This window comes from Gymnogyps californianus, chromosome 3 (assembly GCF_018139145.2).
Source record: "Gymnogyps californianus isolate 813 chromosome 3, ASM1813914v2, whole genome shotgun sequence".
NCBI classification, from domain to species: Eukaryota; Metazoa; Chordata; class Aves; order Accipitriformes; family Cathartidae; genus Gymnogyps; species Gymnogyps californianus.
The window spans coordinates 117,744,472-117,762,004 of record NC_059473.1 but is presented as its reverse complement, the minus strand read 5'-3'; the positions used below and the strand labels follow the sequence as shown (position 1 = coordinate 117,762,004).

At 40.8% G+C, this 17,533-nt stretch overlaps 1 protein-coding gene across 2 annotated transcripts in view; it reads left to right on the top strand.

The window, feature by feature from the left end:
* The window catches only part of LDAH (lipid droplet associated hydrolase), a 110,198-nt gene extending 93,055 nt beyond the window's left edge, over positions 1-17,143 (top strand). For both annotated transcript variants that reach the window (XM_050893771.1, XM_050893770.1), the window contains 2 exons: positions 712-794; positions 15,415-17,143. In XM_050893771.1, coding sequence (XP_050749728.1) covers positions 712-794; positions 15,415-15,606 — 275 coding nt within the window. In that variant the 3' untranslated portion in view covers positions 15,607-17,143. The remainder of the gene's footprint in view (positions 1-711; positions 795-15,414) is intronic.
* Positions 17,144-17,533: the final 390 nt, after the last annotated feature.

The window sequence follows — 17,533 nt, the reverse complement described above, 5'->3', positions numbered from 1 at the left end:
TCATTTATGTCTCTGAGAGTATCTTGCAGATCAACTCACAATAAATTGCACTGAGCCATTTTTAATACTTCACATTCCAGAAAGGTAAGGCTTAGACATTTGGTGTCCAGTCCAGCCCTGTCTGGGTAAGTACCATCAATATTAGGCAGGACTGCAGTTTTCAATGATCTTATGTTTGCCATTATTTTTATTATTTGTTGAGTATTTGAATGACTTGCATATTGAAATGTCAATAATTTAATAATCTATTGATTAACAATGCCTTTTAATGTGTGCTTTGTATTTAAAAGCCCACTCTTGCAAGCACTTCATGGGTGATTTATCATGCTTACTTTTACCTTTCTAAAAGTATGTAGTGAAAGCTAGTCATCAAAGTTCCTTCTCTGGTCAGGAGAGAGAGAGTCATCACCATGGGCTGATTCAGAAGTCTGTAAGACAGATGGATAGAGTTATGTTCCAAAGGTGTCTTTCCCTTTCCATTAATTATGGAATTAATTAATGGAGGGTGACTTAATTTAGTCTATATGTCTTTTTAATGATTCAGTTAGGTGAGAGAAATTCTGCCCTTTCTGTCAGTGGGATTCTTTTCAGTGGGATTGTCAAGATGATGACTGCTCTAGTTGCCTCACCTTTTTGCAGGGTTGGGCCCGTATTGTTTTTTCTAAAAGTTTTGCTGTATACTTACATTATTGCGTGTTTCTTTTTCTGCAGCCAACATCTTGTATATGGCAAGCCAAGAAATGATGAAGGTTGTGGAGAGAGACAGTACAACCATAAAGCAGAATTTAAAGAAGGTAACTCTTTAATCCTCAGAGTTTTCATGGGAAGCCCACATGCATGAGGAAATGTTGCATCCAGTTATATTTGTGCAAAACCAGAATTTCAGCAGGCTTGATTCTGCTTTTATGTTAGTGTCTTTCTGTTGAGTTTGGAGAAGCCATTAAAGGGGCCACTGATCATTAAAATGTCATTGATCCACACCTTTGTAGATGTAGCATTCACCACTATCAGATTTAGTATCCTATCTGGTATGTTTTCCTTGGTGGAGGAGAATCAGTTCTGGCTAAGCCTGAGTTGTGGTTCCCAGTGAGGCCAGTAGTTACCTGGGTTCTGATCAGACAGGCAGATGGCCAGCCAGGACATGAATGGAGGCTGATTGACCAAATCCTCTGACTTTGCTGCTGCACAGGTCAAGCAGAACATGTACCATCTGTGTTGTGTGGTGTCAGTTAATATCATGGGATTCTGCAGGCTTGATTTTTCCATGGCATCAAAACATAATAGAGAGGAGTCAGCAAAATTATTATGGCTCCACAGTTTCAGCCATTCGACTGTAGTGTAAGAGAGGGATACAGAAGGTGCATTCCTCAGAGACTGGAGCTGCTGCTATACAAGTAAATGAAGTAGTTTTGGGGACCTTTCTCCTGCACTGAACTTTCTTGTCTGTACAGATTTATTGTTGAAAGAGAACCTGGTACAGTTTTCATCTGGACCAATAGCATTCTCCCAGTCAGTTCCCAGACATGGTTCAGGGGTTGGCGCAGGCCAGGAACTGTTCCTAATTGGAGCTTCGATGTGGTCACCCTGTTTTGGAGGCTGAGAGAATGTAATAGTGTGGCCATGGTCAGACAGTTCCAGATGGCTTATGAGCCAGAAAACTGTCACATTTAATAAACTACTATTGGTGTAGCCTCTGTGTGAGTAGATAATCAGTATAACATATTATGCTACTGTGTCTCTTTCCTTTCGTCCATTTTTTTGTATCATCCCTGTCTTTTTGCTGGGAGAATGATTCCAGCGCTTTTCACTGGCAGAGGTTTTCCTTGGAGAATGGAATTTTCTAGGACAGAGGTCCGAGATCTCTGTAGGATTACTTTGTGCCTTGTAAATAGATACGGTACAAAGTTCACTTCATAAATCAGTCTTTCTTTTTTTGGCTGAAAATGGCTTTATTTTTTACTTATCTCATTTGCCTTCTCTGCACTTTGAAAGGTATGTTCAGATGTTTCAGTTCTAGTTTTTTTAAAGGAGTTGAAATAGCACACGTGAACGAGAAACGCTACAGTGCAGTAGGCATGCCTGGTTTTTCATATTTTTATTGCAGAGCATTCAAAGTTCTCCTGCACTTCGAGGGGAATCTGAGTGAAGAAACTGAAGGGCTGATCTTGCAGACTGCAAATATTCTCATTGTCTTAAACAAAACTTTCCATGGGTTGATCCAAAGCCCAATGAATTCAAGGAAAACAGTTGATTTTACTGACTGAATCACCTCTCCGAGTGTCAGGGAGCTGCAGGGTCTGCCTGTTCCCTGAGGGAAAGGGAGCCGTGAGCTGAGACTGACCCCAGCACAGGCAGTGCCTTCACCAAGCAGGGTCCAGTCCCACAGCACTGGAGCGGGGCAAGGTAACAGGGTCCATCGACTGTCCCGGACAAGGCAAAGAAATGAACCAGGTCCAGCGTCCCTCCAGAGAATCCAGTCAGGAGCAAAAGGAGACAGGGCCAGAGACAGGACTAGAGACAAGGCTACAACGTGGGTCCAAAGTCCATCTAGGAGGCATGGCCAAAGACATGACGGAAGGCAAGCTGCAAGGTGGGATCCATCCAGGCAACAAGCTATGTACAGTGTAGGCCCGATGTCAATGTAGGACACAGGGCCGGGGCCAGGGCTGGAGACAGATAATCCTACAATGTAGCTTGAGAGGCAGAGACTAAAGGCAAAGGACAGAGATGGAGACCCTGGACCCATAGGCAGGGAGTGTGGGTCAGAGTCCCAGGGCAAGGCTGGTAAGGCCTGTTAGTGCCCTGAAACTGAGGGTAAGACTGCAGGTTACCATGTTAGTCAGGGTACAAAAGTGAAGATTTTGCAGGAGCAGGACTTCAGGTGCTTTTGGAAGTTTTAATCACAAGCGCACATGCTTGAAGTTAAGCATAAAAGCTTCATTGGATGAGGACGATAGTGATGACAATCAGCTGCAACTCCAGTGACTTCAGGTGGTCTACTCAGATGCTTCACGTTACAAAAATACTTATTTCTTGTACTGAATGAAGGCCCATAGCCAACAGTAAGAGTTTGCAGGTGTCCTAGTCTGCTTCATCTGTGCTTTTGTTGACTCTGTCAATCTAAGCATGGCCTTGGCAGGCATGAGCTTTTTTAAACCTGTGTTAACATTCTTTTATTGATTCTTCTATGTCCTCATACTTTTAAAGTGGCAAACATACTCAAGAAAACAAAACACTGAAGCGAGCTTATAAGCAGTTGGCAAACTGAAGAAAAAGCAGGTCTAAAAATGAAGCTAAATGCTTCTCTTTTTTCATCTTCTAGTAATTTCTGGGAATGCAAGAATTAAGGAAAAAAATTTGAGTTGGCATTATGTTAAATTTGAAGTGTATTGACAATAAAAATGGGCTTAACATATAAAGGTTGGAAGTTTATAAAAACAGGAACTATAGTCCAAGTTGCTATAGAACTGGCAAGCTGTCACTTCAAAAAATTTATACTGTTTAGTAGTCACTGTGATCATATGCTAAAAGCCAATCTTAACACCTGACTTTGCCAGCTGCTGTGGAATAGAAGAGTTATTTCTGGATCTTATTTGCATTCTGTGATCTGAAGAAGAAAGAAGAAGAGACACTAAATTGTTCCAATCTTTCCATGTCCAGGTTTAGCTATAATTATTACTAGTTAGGGGCCAGGAGAAATTTTATCTCCAGACCCCAGATTCTTAGTCTAACAGTGCTAATTGCTCAGATTTATGTTGAAAGAATGGGAGCTGGAATATTGTTTGGATAATTAAGTGAGATATTTCACTTATAATCTTCTAAAGACAGAAGTTGTGCACATTAAATAGCAGTGGAACTGTATGAGGAGAATGGAGACCAGTCTTCTAATGGAGTAATATATGATAGAGCATTTAAAATACTGGTTCTAAAGCTATTCGTCTGGATCAAGCAGTACATGAATGTAGGCTTCTTATTGCAATGACACAGGAGTTGTGATAAATCACAAAATCCAAACAAATAAGGTAGGGGATACTGATATAAGATTTGGTCAGCTTTGATGGTTAATTATCATTAGCTGATTGTGTCTAAGCCAGCTGAGCTGCATTCTTTTACTGTAATAGCACCAACTCCCTTTCCTAACAGAAACTGGAGGCAAAGATACTACTGCACTAGAGGAAGTTTATTGTAATTCTTGCACAAAAGGAAGTGGGTGTACTTCTGTATTCTTAAAAGATGGATCAGCATTAAGCATCACGGAGCTTTTACAAATAGAATAAAAATTTAAAAAGGGAAGGGAAAATGGTTATGTTGGGCATTCACTAGTGTGCCTCTGATGGACAATGATATTTCCATATAGAGGCTCTCTACAGCACTTAACTTTTTAAGTCTGCATCTTGCCACATTCATTGCTTTATTTTAAGACTTAGCCTTATTGACTCTTTTTCTGTGAAGCAGGCTTATAAACCTGTTATAGTCAAGAAGATATTGCATTAAAGGGTAAAACCAGAGTACTTACAGAGGAAATTTTGTAAAAAAAAGTCACCCCTCAGATTTTATATTTGAGATATATTTTGTTCATTACTCCATGTGTAATGCAAAGTAGTCCTGTTTTTAAGTGTAGGATCTGCTCCAAAGCCCATCTAAATCAGTAGAAGAGCTCCCACAGACTTCAGGAAGTCTTGAATCAGTTTGGCAGTAGCTTTCTGTAGTGGTTCATAATTTCTTAAGACCATAAATCATCTCCTCCAGCAACTGAAAATCATGATTCTTTTGGTTAGCATGTTAAACCAAAAAAGGTTTATATGCTCCTTTAGTTTAGTTTTGCCAGTGGTCTGATGTAGCAGATACGTTGATTGTGTAAGGAAAAAGACAGGAAACATCTGAAGTAGAGATACAAAGATGAAAAAAAATCTGTTGTCTGAGAAGAATCATTTTTAATCAAATGGGAAAAAGTATAAACTGGAAGATTATGGACACATGAACCTATTTTCACTCAGATTGAGGAAGTCTGTATTGTGGGTGGCTTATAACCACCCATATATAGATGGTTAGGTGGGGAAGAAATTCAGTTTTGAAAAAATGAAATGAATGAAGTATATGTTTACCACTTCCTGCTTATTTCAATGGTGGTTTTAGAATTTAAAGTAATACAAGTTTATATCACACCAATAATACCATAGGAAATGTGTTCTCCAAGAGTATCAACTAAACAGTGATATCATAGAATTATAGAATCATAGAATGGTTTGGGTTGGAAGGGACCTTAAAGATCAGCTAGTTCCAACCCCCCTGCCATGGGCAGGGCCATCTTTCACTAGATCGGGTTGCTCAAAGCCCCATCCAGCCTGGCCTTGAACACTTCCAGGGATGAGGCAGCCACAGCCTCTCTGGGCAACCTGTTCCAGTGCCTCACCACCCTCACAGTGAAGAACTTCTTCCTTACATCTCATCTAAATCTACCCTCTTTCCATTTAAAGCCATTACCCCTTGTCCTATCACTACATGCCCTTGTAAAAAGTCCCTCTTCGGCTGTCTTGTAGGCCCCCTTTAGGTATTGGAAGGCTGCTATAAGGTCTCCCTGGAGCCTTCTCTTCTCCAGGCTGAACAACCCCAACTCTCTCAGCCTGTCTTCATAGGAGAGGTGCTCCAGCCCTCTGATCATGTTCGTGGCCCTCCTCTGGACTCGCTCCAACAGGTTCATGTCCGTCTTATGTTGAGGGCCCCAGAGCTGGGTGCAGTGCTCCAGGTGGGGTCTCACGAGAGCAGAGTAGAGGGCGAGAATCACCTCCCTCGACCTGCTGGTCATGCTTCTTTTGCTGCAGCCCAGGATACAGTTGGCTTTCTGGGCTGCAAGCGCCCATTGTTGGGTCATGTTGAGCTTCTTGTCAACCAACACCCCCAAGTCCTTCTCCTCAGGGCTGCTCTCAATCCATTCTCCGCCCAGCCTGTATCTGTGCTTGGGATTGCCCTGACCCATGTGCAGGACCTTGGAGAGATTTAGAGTAAAAATTGCAAAAATGAAGTATTTCCTTTCCACAGAAAAGTGCTAGGTTTTTCATTTGAAAAATTGTCTTTGCTAGAGAAAATTTTTAAAAGTGAGCAACCAAGAACTATTTTGACCCCTGAAGCAGCTGTTTTGATGTTGCCCAGTGTTTTTGTTTGAGTCTCTGTAGACATCCACAGAGTTTAGTAATTATTCCCAGTGAGAGGAGCATGATCTCAAGATAAGTGGTTAAAAGAATACTACAAATACTTTGCTTGCCCACAGCCTGAGTGAGTTGCTTGCCTACATTTGTGAAAACCTTCCAAACACTCTTTCTGAATAGGTGCAAAGTGCGCTCTCGAGCCAAGAACACCTCTTTTTTGGCTGGTCTCACATCCTTTTTGGCATGCGCTCCCTGGAGGTGCAGAGTTGAAGTTAGGGAAGTTGCACATGTGCTTGGGGATTTTGGTGCCTGTGTCATTTAACCACAAGAACAACCTTCTCTTTGAAGCACCCAGAATGCCTAATCAGGGATCAGCAGTTTCTCTCCTCGGTGGAAAAGGATCCCAGTGAGCATTCAAAAAGTTCAATGTGCCACAGTGTACTTATCTGTGATATTTGACTTCTTCTGTAACTGAGTTCCTGGTACCATCATTCATGCTGTGTGGTATTCTAATAAAGAAGCGATGACATGAATTTCCAGGATTTGGGGGATGGGTATAAGGTGTATGCTATACACAATGAGCAAAGACAGCAATATTTCCCCAGCCTTCTGAAGAATACCTAAGAAGTTACCATCCAACCCTTACTACACCTTAATCACTTACCTTCCCTCCCTCTGCCACAGAGCTCATTGCATGGCAGTGAACAAAATTGCCATTTATGGCCAGATGCTGATCCTGCTGTTGCAAGAGAGATCTCGCTGATTCACCTTAGATAAAGTCCCACTGAATGTAGACAGTGTCAGGCTGATATTCAGAGGGAAATACTGTTTGCAGTAAAGATGGTTGGAAGAATTTGGCCCAGTTATAGTATTGCTTAAATAGTGGTTTCAGGTCTGTTTGTTTTTATTTTGGTATTTATACAGACTTGACTTCTGAAATATTCATGTTCCTGACACATCTAAATATATATCCTTGAAACGCTTTTAAGTCTTTAAAAGTAACATAGACAGTATAAATAAGTTAATCACCCTAGTTTGTTGATAAATCCTGTGCATCCTTTTTAAAAGCACATTTTTACTTTGCATTGAGTTTGACCCTTCATTATCTGTGAGAAAGTGGAAATAGAAGTGGCCTTGCTTGATCTCTTGGGTGTACATGCAGAGCAGCCTGGTAGCATTGCTAACAAACTGCAGCTAAGTTAAAGAGAAGCCCTTTCCCCTTCCTCGATTTACCAAATTTCCAGTTAACACTGACAAAGGCATGAAAACAGGGAGCCTGCACCCTGCGCCTTTGGTAGAACACCGTACCTGACACCGGGGAGAGCAGTAACGCATTTTGAATCATGTGCAAAGTAGCCACTATGTCTGGCCATGTCTCAGAAACTGGCATCCCAGTTTCTCTGAAAGTAAAATGTTTCTCCACTCCCTTTCCAGACAGGGAAGCTAGTTTTGTTTATTTGTTCCTTATGTTAAATAAAATCACCGCAAATACTTGAACTACCCATTACACCTTTACTACAACCCCTACAGGTTAGTATTTAAAAATAGCATTGTGTACGCCAGATTGTCAACTACCTCTTCTTAAAATGGTCCAGCAGAAAACGTTTGGCTTCGCACTGCCCTTGGAAAGCTGAGAAATCCCCGTTCTGGTAAAACAAGCTGAGAAGCAAGTTCCAAAGACCTTGCCGTCAAACCAACTGATCTCAGCCACGGCAGGATCACAAGGGGAGAGAGACGGTGTCTTGGAGAACCAGATCCCAAAGCATGTAGGGCTTCCTAGGGCAATGCCAGCTCTTTTAATTCTTCCCAGAAACTGATTAGTAAAGCCAAAGTACAACAGAAGCAAGTCCAAAAAAAAAAAAAGTGTGTCCCAAACCAGTCTGTTCCCATGTCGTTTATACTATTCTTCTGGCAGGATAAGGTGGAGACGCTTTCATAATTCCAGAGAAGCTAAGTCATTTTCTATAAACCTTGATTGAAACTAAAATTAATTCTGGGCTAATGCCTTTTAAATTAGTTTTCATACAAGAGCAAATGAAACTCTTTGCTGGTTACTGTTGAGAGATGTCACCCAGAGAGAAGCTGCTGTCTCAACCAGTGAATGCATGTGGGAGTAATACTGATAAAAAGTTAATGTATCAGAGACAAGGATTTCAGCAAGGACACTGGTACAGTCGTGCTTGCTGTTGCGCGTGTGCTGCTAGTTTATATCCACAGAGATCAGTCCTTCGCTCTTTGCCATCAGCTGGAGTGGTGCCTGCCCATGTAATAAGATCCTAAAGTTGTTATAACATGTACCAAATTCCAGAGAGATAGAGGAAACTCAATTAATATTTTTTAACTTTTTGGATTTGTTTTTCAGTGGTGACCTATGACAGCTACAGAAGAGGCATAAAAGAAATCTCTCTGTAATTTATACTTCTGTGAACTGTCATACATACTAAAACAAGTGCCAATGGAGTCAACTGCAGGAAATCTTTATTATTTTCTTAGAAACTCTTTAAAATGTAAACATCCTGTTGATACTAATCTCAGATTCTTCTGATGTTTACTTAGCAGCTGCCATCATTGTGCAGTGTCTGAGTACACATACCATATTACAGGGTACTAGGCTGACAGAGCCCTATTCTGACTTGTGTTTTATTTTACAGAAGCTAAGGCTGAAAATACTTCTCAGCAATTTCATGGTAAAACAGCTTACGAGAACATTGCTGTTATTTTAAAACTATTTGAAACTTAGAAATTGCATAACTATTTCAAACACAGTATTGAAATGGCCAGCAAAGATAACCCACATCCCCTTTACTCTGCCCTCATCATCAGATCCTGAAAGAGGACATGTTTTGGTCACTCCTAGGAAGCAGGGTATTGCATCAAGAATCATATAAAATCTTTGTCATGTCCAGTGGTAGCTGCCATTTCCCTTCTGAGTCAGGAATACCTGGAAGTCTCAGCATTCAATATTGCAAAAGAATAAAAAATAATCCTCTCACCTCATGGCAGAAGAGTTAAAAAATGCAAATATTGAAAAGTTTAAGCCTGGAATTAAAAATAGAAAGAACCTTCTGTTTATTGTTTTGTAAATCTGTTTATTTTTAAGCTAGTCTCATTATTTTGGGGGCCTGACTTACCATTTTTGAATGCTTAGGTTGGCAGCAGTTTTCCACTGCTGGTACAGTGGTTGTGCTGACTCAGGATGTCTTTACAGCCATGCACAGTCCACAGGAAAATATGTACTTTACAGATCCATGCAAGTCATATAGTGCACGCCAGTGTTTCCTACCATTAATGAAGATCCCATGTGCCTCTGGTTACACATGGTTCGTTGATTATACCTGCCTGCATGCTGCAATAGCAAAGCTCCTGATGTTAAAATGAAGATGAGAACATTTGGATTCTGGAAACTTCTGTTTAAATATGTCTAAAATGAATCTGTCTTAATATGTTAGGAAAATAGGTAACATCCTAACATCTGTATATTTTGTGGCTGTGTGTGGCATAGGCAAAGAGCACAGACATTTTGGCATTGAAAGGGAGGCCCTCAATGCCACAAATGACAGTCAAGTATCTGTCAGGTTTCATAGGCCTTGTAGCACCATCTGGATCACTGAAAATTTACACCTTAATTGCAATCCTGCTTTTAGATTTTATTGCATAATCCACTAATAGGGAAGCATTTTGAAAACAATTCTGAATTCTGTTGGCAGTTTCTAATTAAGAAACATGTATGTTTAAGTTTTAGATTTGCAGGCATATGCACATAGACACACAGAATGCACACACCAACATCTGCACATGAAATAAGCAGACAAAATAACTGCAGCATCAAATAAAGTTCCCCAAGTCTTCCTGTTATAAAACTAGTCTTAGTTACTTGGTTATAATGTACCCAAACTTTAACTGCATATATGACACAAGTGTCTGTCCTACCTTGACTGGTTTTTTTTTATTTCAGTCCAAAGGGTTCTGCAATGTCTACAAATAAGGCTCAGGGGAAAATGCATTGTTTTCTCATGGTAAAAATTCTTGGCTTGGAGAAGGAAGCTATTCATTCTAGTACAGAGGAGATAGGTACGTGCTGAGATAGTATAGAGGGAACTAGTAAGTGAGGAGTAAACAGAGAGGAGGCGGAGGAGGAGGAGGCAGGAAGAACCAAAGGCTCCGTTTGTTTGGCCAAAGGTAGACTTCTGGTGCTATATGAGGTGGTAGATTTGAGATACCCAAGCAAGACTGGCATATGAGACACACGAGCTGCCTGTAGCAGCAGTGGAGACCAAACAGGGTTATGCTAGCATATCAGTCTTAAATTGCATGAGATCATAGAATCATTTATAGTTGGATAAGGTTGGAGAAGACCCTTGAGATCATCGAGTCCAACCATTAACCTAACACTGCCAGATATTTATGTATGGGCACCTGAATCATGCTTTATGAGTTTACTTGTAGGAATCTAGAGGTGCAGTGAGCATTAGAGGTGCACATGACCCCATTAGAGTCAATAGAAATCTATTGAAGAAGTCAAGGTGGAATTTGGCCCTTAAACATGGACATCTGGTTTAATTTTGGGCACTGTGGAATATCCCCATCTGGCCTCCAGCTGTTTTGCCAGAAAGTTGTGGGTCTCCTATAAAATCTGTCATACCTGCCAGTCTCATGCAGATGCCTCAGATATCTAGAGCATCGCAAATGGCAGTAGGTACTTACGCTTAGGCAACTGAGTTCTTAGTGGAGCCTGAAGTGCAGCTTCACCCACCTTACAGTAGACGCCTGCTGTTTCAGCTGAAAAGCTTTCTAAGCACCAATGGCTTTATTGAGTATATCTTTTCTGACTATGTGGTGGGAATTTGGATGCCTGGTACACCTGTAAACACCACAATACATTTACCTGTGTTTAGATGGTTTTGTGCTGAACTGAACCCAACCCTGACACTAGGAACAACTGGTAGTTTGAGAGATGTTTGAGGAGTAGGGCTGGGAATAGAGGTTCTAGACTGATAAAAAAGTGGAGAATTGCTGAGGGAAAAACCAACTAGGGTTGGAATTGAGACTCAGAATGGGATGGAGAAACCAGAAGACTAAAATTTGGACTTGGCAGGGCAAGCATGTGGGACTAGAATAAGAAGCAGAAGTAGTGGAAACTGGAAATGACTAGGTAAGGAGAATAGAGCTGAAACAACGAGCCAAAGGGGGATAGAGTCCTGAGACCAGAAAGGGATAAGACAGAAGTCATACTTGGAAAGACTGGACAAATGACTGAACAGCAAGGCCAGTAGTTGGTAAATGTTCTGCCCTTTTCTGCTTGGAATGGAACCTGAATTTCCCAAATCTTATTGTTCCTGTTCTCAGCAGGTGCCTTTGGCTATGTTTGCCTTAAAAACAGGAGCAGCACAATAGAAGAGAATTTGTAGACATAAATAAATAGTAAGTGGTGAGGACCTGACGTTCCCAATGTAGGCATCTCAGAGGGTTATTACTTTAGCCAACAGTTGTCTGGTCCCATGGACTGAATGTCCATTAGTGAATGGAGATCACTAAGTGTGATCTTGAAGAGCATCTTTGCCTTAGTTTCAGTTGAAAGCCAAGACTACTCCACAGTGTGAACCAAAGCATGGTAAAACTGGACAAATATGACATTTGCTTCAAAAACACACAATAGATCCAAACTAAATCACTAATTTCTGTGTTGGACACACCCAGTGTGACACCCAGCAGGAAGGAATCCCATGTTCCTCTGGCCAGAAGCTGACAGTGCTACTTCTTTCAATTACACCATTACCTTAAGGAACAGACACCTCAAGCAGCAGATCTAGAGGTGCTGACACTGTTGCCAATACATGTAGGTGCCACATGTAAAATACCTGGTTTTTGGTTTACCTCCTTGAAGTCTAGCAGGCTCTATGCACAAGCTCTGCTAAAACCAGTTGATAATGTATTACCAAGCATTTCAAAGTTAGGGAGCACCAATCTTAATTCAGACGCCTTTTATGTATGCATTAAGAGGTGGTCTTTGATTAAAACGTCACTTTTCCTTTTTCCTCTTTCATTAACCAACCAAAAGAGCTGTGTAATAAAGGAGACAGCAGGATGCAGAACTCCTACCTCATTTGTGGCAGAAGCTGTAAAATGTCTGTTGAAAGAAACAGGGAACTATATGAAGTAAAAATGGATAGCTTCATGGTAAAGGCATCTAAACTTCACATCCAGGAATGGGCTGTTGGTAAAGTCATTAATATTTTCCATAAATGGTCACAGTTTGTCCTCACTTTTCTGAGTATCTCATTTAAGACCTTGAAATCTGTTTTACAGACAGACAGACAGTGTTTCAGAGCACCCACAAATGAAGTCCAGGAGTGCTATCCTTTGAGCATAGTCAATACTGTGTAATGCTACGCACACTGGAAAACCAGCTCTAGGTGTTTCAGACTCCACTACATACTTTCAAATTAATGTATGTAGTTTGACATTAATTTCTGTGCTCCCCATCTGCAAAGTGGAGATAAAAATGGCCACTAAGGTGTTGCAAAACTAAATTACTAAACATGAGCATGCAAATCCTGTAGTGGTGTGTGCCAGAGGAACACACATAAGAAAATAAATTCTGTCTGTAAACCATAAAATATGTAGTAAACAAATCCTCAGACCACACACGGAATTTAAAATGAAAAGTACTATCAAATAGCAGCTCATCAGCTGAACGTCATCCTGTCGGTGGATTGAATGAGTCAAGGATCCTTTGGATCATGCAATAAAAGATTAAACCGTAATGCAAATATACCAGAGGCAAGCTAAGAATGTACATAAATCTTTTGTTTAGGCATTTCCAAATCTCTGAGTCCTCAAGTTTACAACCCTACCTGGAGAACAGCCCATTTCGCAGTTCATGCAGACTAAGCCAAGTATTTTATCCACCTTTGTAAGTGTAAATGACTTTTCATCTTTTTGTAAATAATCATGTGATGAGACTCTACGACTAGCCTATCAAAAGATCTAATAATTTCAAGGACTACTCCATTAAACTGGAGTGGCTCCATTTCTTTTTTTCTCAGTTTCATAATCTTTATTTTTGTATCTGTTGGTAATGGAGCCCAGAGTTAAACATAATTCGGTCAGATGTTTGGCTTTCAAAAGGCCTGAAAGCAGCTGGCCATTTTACATTGGCTTTTTTGAAGAATTTTTGCTAGTGTGACATCCTGTGATTTATGAATTGAAGGCAAGATCAAAAGAAATTTTCCTCTAAAGCAAACGACATACCTTGTTTCCAGCAATTAGTGAGTGACAATGGAAACCAATAATGTTTGTTAACGTGGGGTGGTTTCTGTTCTATGTTTTACATATACATAGAAGTATAACTTGGGTTGGTGTCTATGCAACTGAGATATTATATTTTGGATAGAGCAAATAGTCAGTAATGTCCAAGATTTGGGTACGCTTCAACAAGAGAAAAGCGAGTTAGACAAAAACTTGTAACATTTTGTGAAATGCAGTCTGGGCTCTTAGCCCGCCTCTGCCCCAGTGGGTGCATTTATTTATATTCCACATGGCTACAAAAATGATGGAATTGAAGATTTTTGTGATGAAAGGAGAACTTCTTGTCCCCTAATTTATGTTAGCATTGCTCAATTATTCACTGAAGTACAGAAATGAAATATGAAACAAATGAGAGTAATGGAATTGGGCCAAGCTGTGTGTGTGATATGTTCAGCGATCAACATCCTTCTGGTACCTGCATTCAAACATTTTAGTATAGAGTCTTCATCATTAATCTTGTTCCTGTATAGTTTTAAATCCATAGGTTTTTATTCTCTCCTAGACAACCACTCTCCTTTCGAATACTTTATAGAAATTGAAAAACATAGCTATAGCATGCAAAGTTGAGATGAAAATGGGGGGAAATGATGACTTGGAAAAGAGTGACATTCAGTGTTTCTAACAGAGAGAAAAGATACTTCATTGAATATGATATTTGCCTGGAATTTATGACTTCTGTGTTTAGATGGGCCCTGTAGCACCTGCTTATTAGGGCAAGATCAAAACAAAATGGACTTTGGTAGAATTTTAGTTCAACATTACAACCCAAAAGAAAATTGCTCATTGATCTCTGGGAGGTGCCTGTGCTCTACACGGGCAGCACTTCACAAAGATAAGATAGAGAGCTGGGGTTGTTCAGCCTGGAGAAGAGGCTCTGGGGAGACCTTATTGCGGCCTTTTAATACTTAAATGGGGCTTATGAGAAGGATGTGGACAAATTTATTAGTAGGGCCTGTTGCGTAATGGTAATGGTTTTAAACTAAAAGAGGGTAGATTCAGACTAGATAGAAGGAATAAATTTGTTATGATGAGGGTGGTGAAACACTGGAACAGGTTGCCCAGAGAGGTGGTAGATGCCCCATCCCTGGAAATATTCAAGGCCAGGTTGGACGGGGCTCTGAACAACCTGATCTAGTTGAAGATGTCCCTGCCCATGGCAGGGGGATTGGACTGGATGACCTTTAAAGGTCCCTTCCAACCCAAACTATTCTATGATTCTAAGATTCTATGATTATAAAATTCTCCAAGCAAAAAAAGTTTTGCTTCTGAGAATGACCGTAATTGCTGTTATTCTAACATGGCTGAGTGAATCACCTCTAGTTTACATCTAACACCGAGGTTAAGAAAAATAGGCGCTCCTCCACCTAAGGCCCCAACCGGGCAGGTGGTTTGAGATCATACCTAACAGATACCAGTAAGACTGAGCAGCTACTCACGAATGTGGAGTAACCTCCTATTTTCTCTTAGTTTACATCCAGAAGAAAGCCATAATGGTTAGCCCCTTCAGCTGGGACATAGCATCAAGTTCACTGGTAATTTTGCGATTTGATTAAATAGCTAGAAAGCTAACACAGAAAACAGCTAATAGCTAGGCAAAACACAGCAGCTTGCCCGGTTAGGGGTGGACTCCATAGACAACTAGATGTTTTGATCCATAATAACAAATTTCTTAAGATAGCCAGACTTTCATCAGCAGACCTCTGTTTTCAGAGGTAAGCCTGTATTGTGTTCCACAGTTTTACAGATGAGGAAACTGAGTCACAGAGCATTTAATTGGCTTCATCATAATTGCAGACTTGGAAACAACCAAGAAACAACCAAGAACTTTGCTGTTCCTCACAGTATATCTTGGGTCATGAAGCATCGCTTATTTCCAAATAACTCAGTGCTCTTTGTTTGGATATTGGTTGCTTCATCAGTAACTTTTCAAATTAATGATTTGATATGCTTTGTTTTCTAGCTGATTTTTTACTATGGAACTGGAGACAGCTGGTGTCCACAGCACTACTACGATGAGATCAAAATGGATTTTCCAGACGGGGACATTCGACTTTGTGAGAAAGGGCTCCGCCACGCCTTTGTGCTAGATGCCAGCAAGGAGATGGCTGCCATGATTACAGACTGGTTACAGGATGATCTGACCAAATTATAAACATGAATCCAGTGATTAACAAGAAAAGTATGTAGTTATTTTGTGAACGTGTGATTTTTTGTGAGAGTCTGTCCTATTTTTTTCTGATTATTATAGATTATGGCTTGTTTTCTATTGAGATGTTTTAGAGAAAGTTAAAGAGAGACTGGCTGGTCCAAAGTATAGTTTTACTGATTCAGTGGTGATGTACCTTCATCCTGTGTCTTCAGAACTCTGCAGGACTTGGCAAAGGGTGGAATATTTATTGTCTGCTGGCACTTTAGAGAACACTGATACTAGATTCACTGGCTACAAGTGTACCTGAGTTACTACCACCTCACTCACCTGCTGGAGAACTGTTCAGGGATGGGTTTGGGGCAGCCCAGCTGGCCTGCTTTAGAAAGAAATACCAGATTACTCTGTATGGATAAAAATCCCCCTGTGGATGGATCCTGGCAATGGCTCCTGGTATGCTGTGAAAGACCTGGCCCTCTCCACGTGTGTCCTCTGTCCATGTAACCCTAGTGTGTCACAGCCAGAACACCCCAAGGCCCCAGGACAACCCTGACGTTGTCTCCTCCAGGTCAGATGGGGTTGGTGGTCAATCAGAGGTCATGCTGAGTTCAGGATGAGTACAAGGGAGATGTGTGGATGAGGTGCGCAGTTTCCCCAAGTCTCAGTGCGCAGTTTCCCCAAGTCTCAGAAGGGGTTTAGGGTGCTGCCAGGGCTCCACAGGATATTAAAAATACCATAAGGTAACTGTGGCTGCTCAGTGAGGGAATACACATGGAGGGAGCTCTTGTCTGGAACATGGCCAAGTGTTTCATTTTTCGATTGACTGTACAGAAGGTAGAGAACGCTGGTCAAAAGTGCCAGTATTAAAAGGTTAAAATGGATTGCAGAATCCATATATAACTACTTATAGGTGGCCTAGCTCTCCTAATGAAGTCCACGAGAACAGTGCTTGCTCAGCAGCTTTAAAGAATTATACCAGTTTTGATGCATGCCTAAATTTCAGTTCTTTGCTCTAAGGACTGAAGTATGAAATTTTCTGCCAAGCCACAAATTAGGTAAGTCCACCATGAGAAAATGGCTATTACTCTGCCATGGTTGCACCCATGAAATGGCATGAAATGGCATGAAATGTTACTATTGAGAACCAGATCCTTGCTATAGCACATTGCTGACAAGTAAACTGTTCCTCACATCTGTTCATCCCTCTCCTTTACAGATAGCAAAAAACTAGAAAAAAACATCCTACCAGTTGTGATAACAGAAGTTACAGGTGATAGTTAGAAATTAAAATGATCTAAGCAAGGGGAACAGAGCCAAGTGTAATAAGGAAAAGCTTTCTAGCCATGAACCTGTGAAATAGTCTCTCTGTGGAGTTCATAGAGACATTTATAAATAAACAAAACACTACAGAATATAGTCAGGGGAAGTCCTGCCCTTGCAAACAGATGAATTTAGATGATGCATTGGGTATCTAACTTACATGATTTATTAACAGCTTTAATGTGGTACTAGTGAGAATGGTACTGGAGAAAGTTCTCTGTGATGCAGAAAGACTGATTAATTCCTTACTTTTCTTACAGAATTATATACTTCCACTTCTAAATCCCCCTTGAATCTTTCACTAATATTTAGAGTAATTTGTAATAGAATTCAGTTTCTGGATATTTTGGACTAATTTTCAAACCTGCAGACAGACAGTGGATTTAAGTGACCTTCTTTGCATCAGAAACTGGTTTAGCTTTTGAGACTAGCCAGTGGATTTTCAGATTACACTGCCGCGTAATGAAACAGATACTGATGCTTGAGGCAGAAATGTTGAGACCACAGTTGCAGCAGCATGGGGAGGAACCAGATACGTTCAAAGTGAAGGGACTGTGCCCATGCAACTGATTCTGTTTACTGGAGAGTCATGGGACTTTCCTTCTTTCTACAG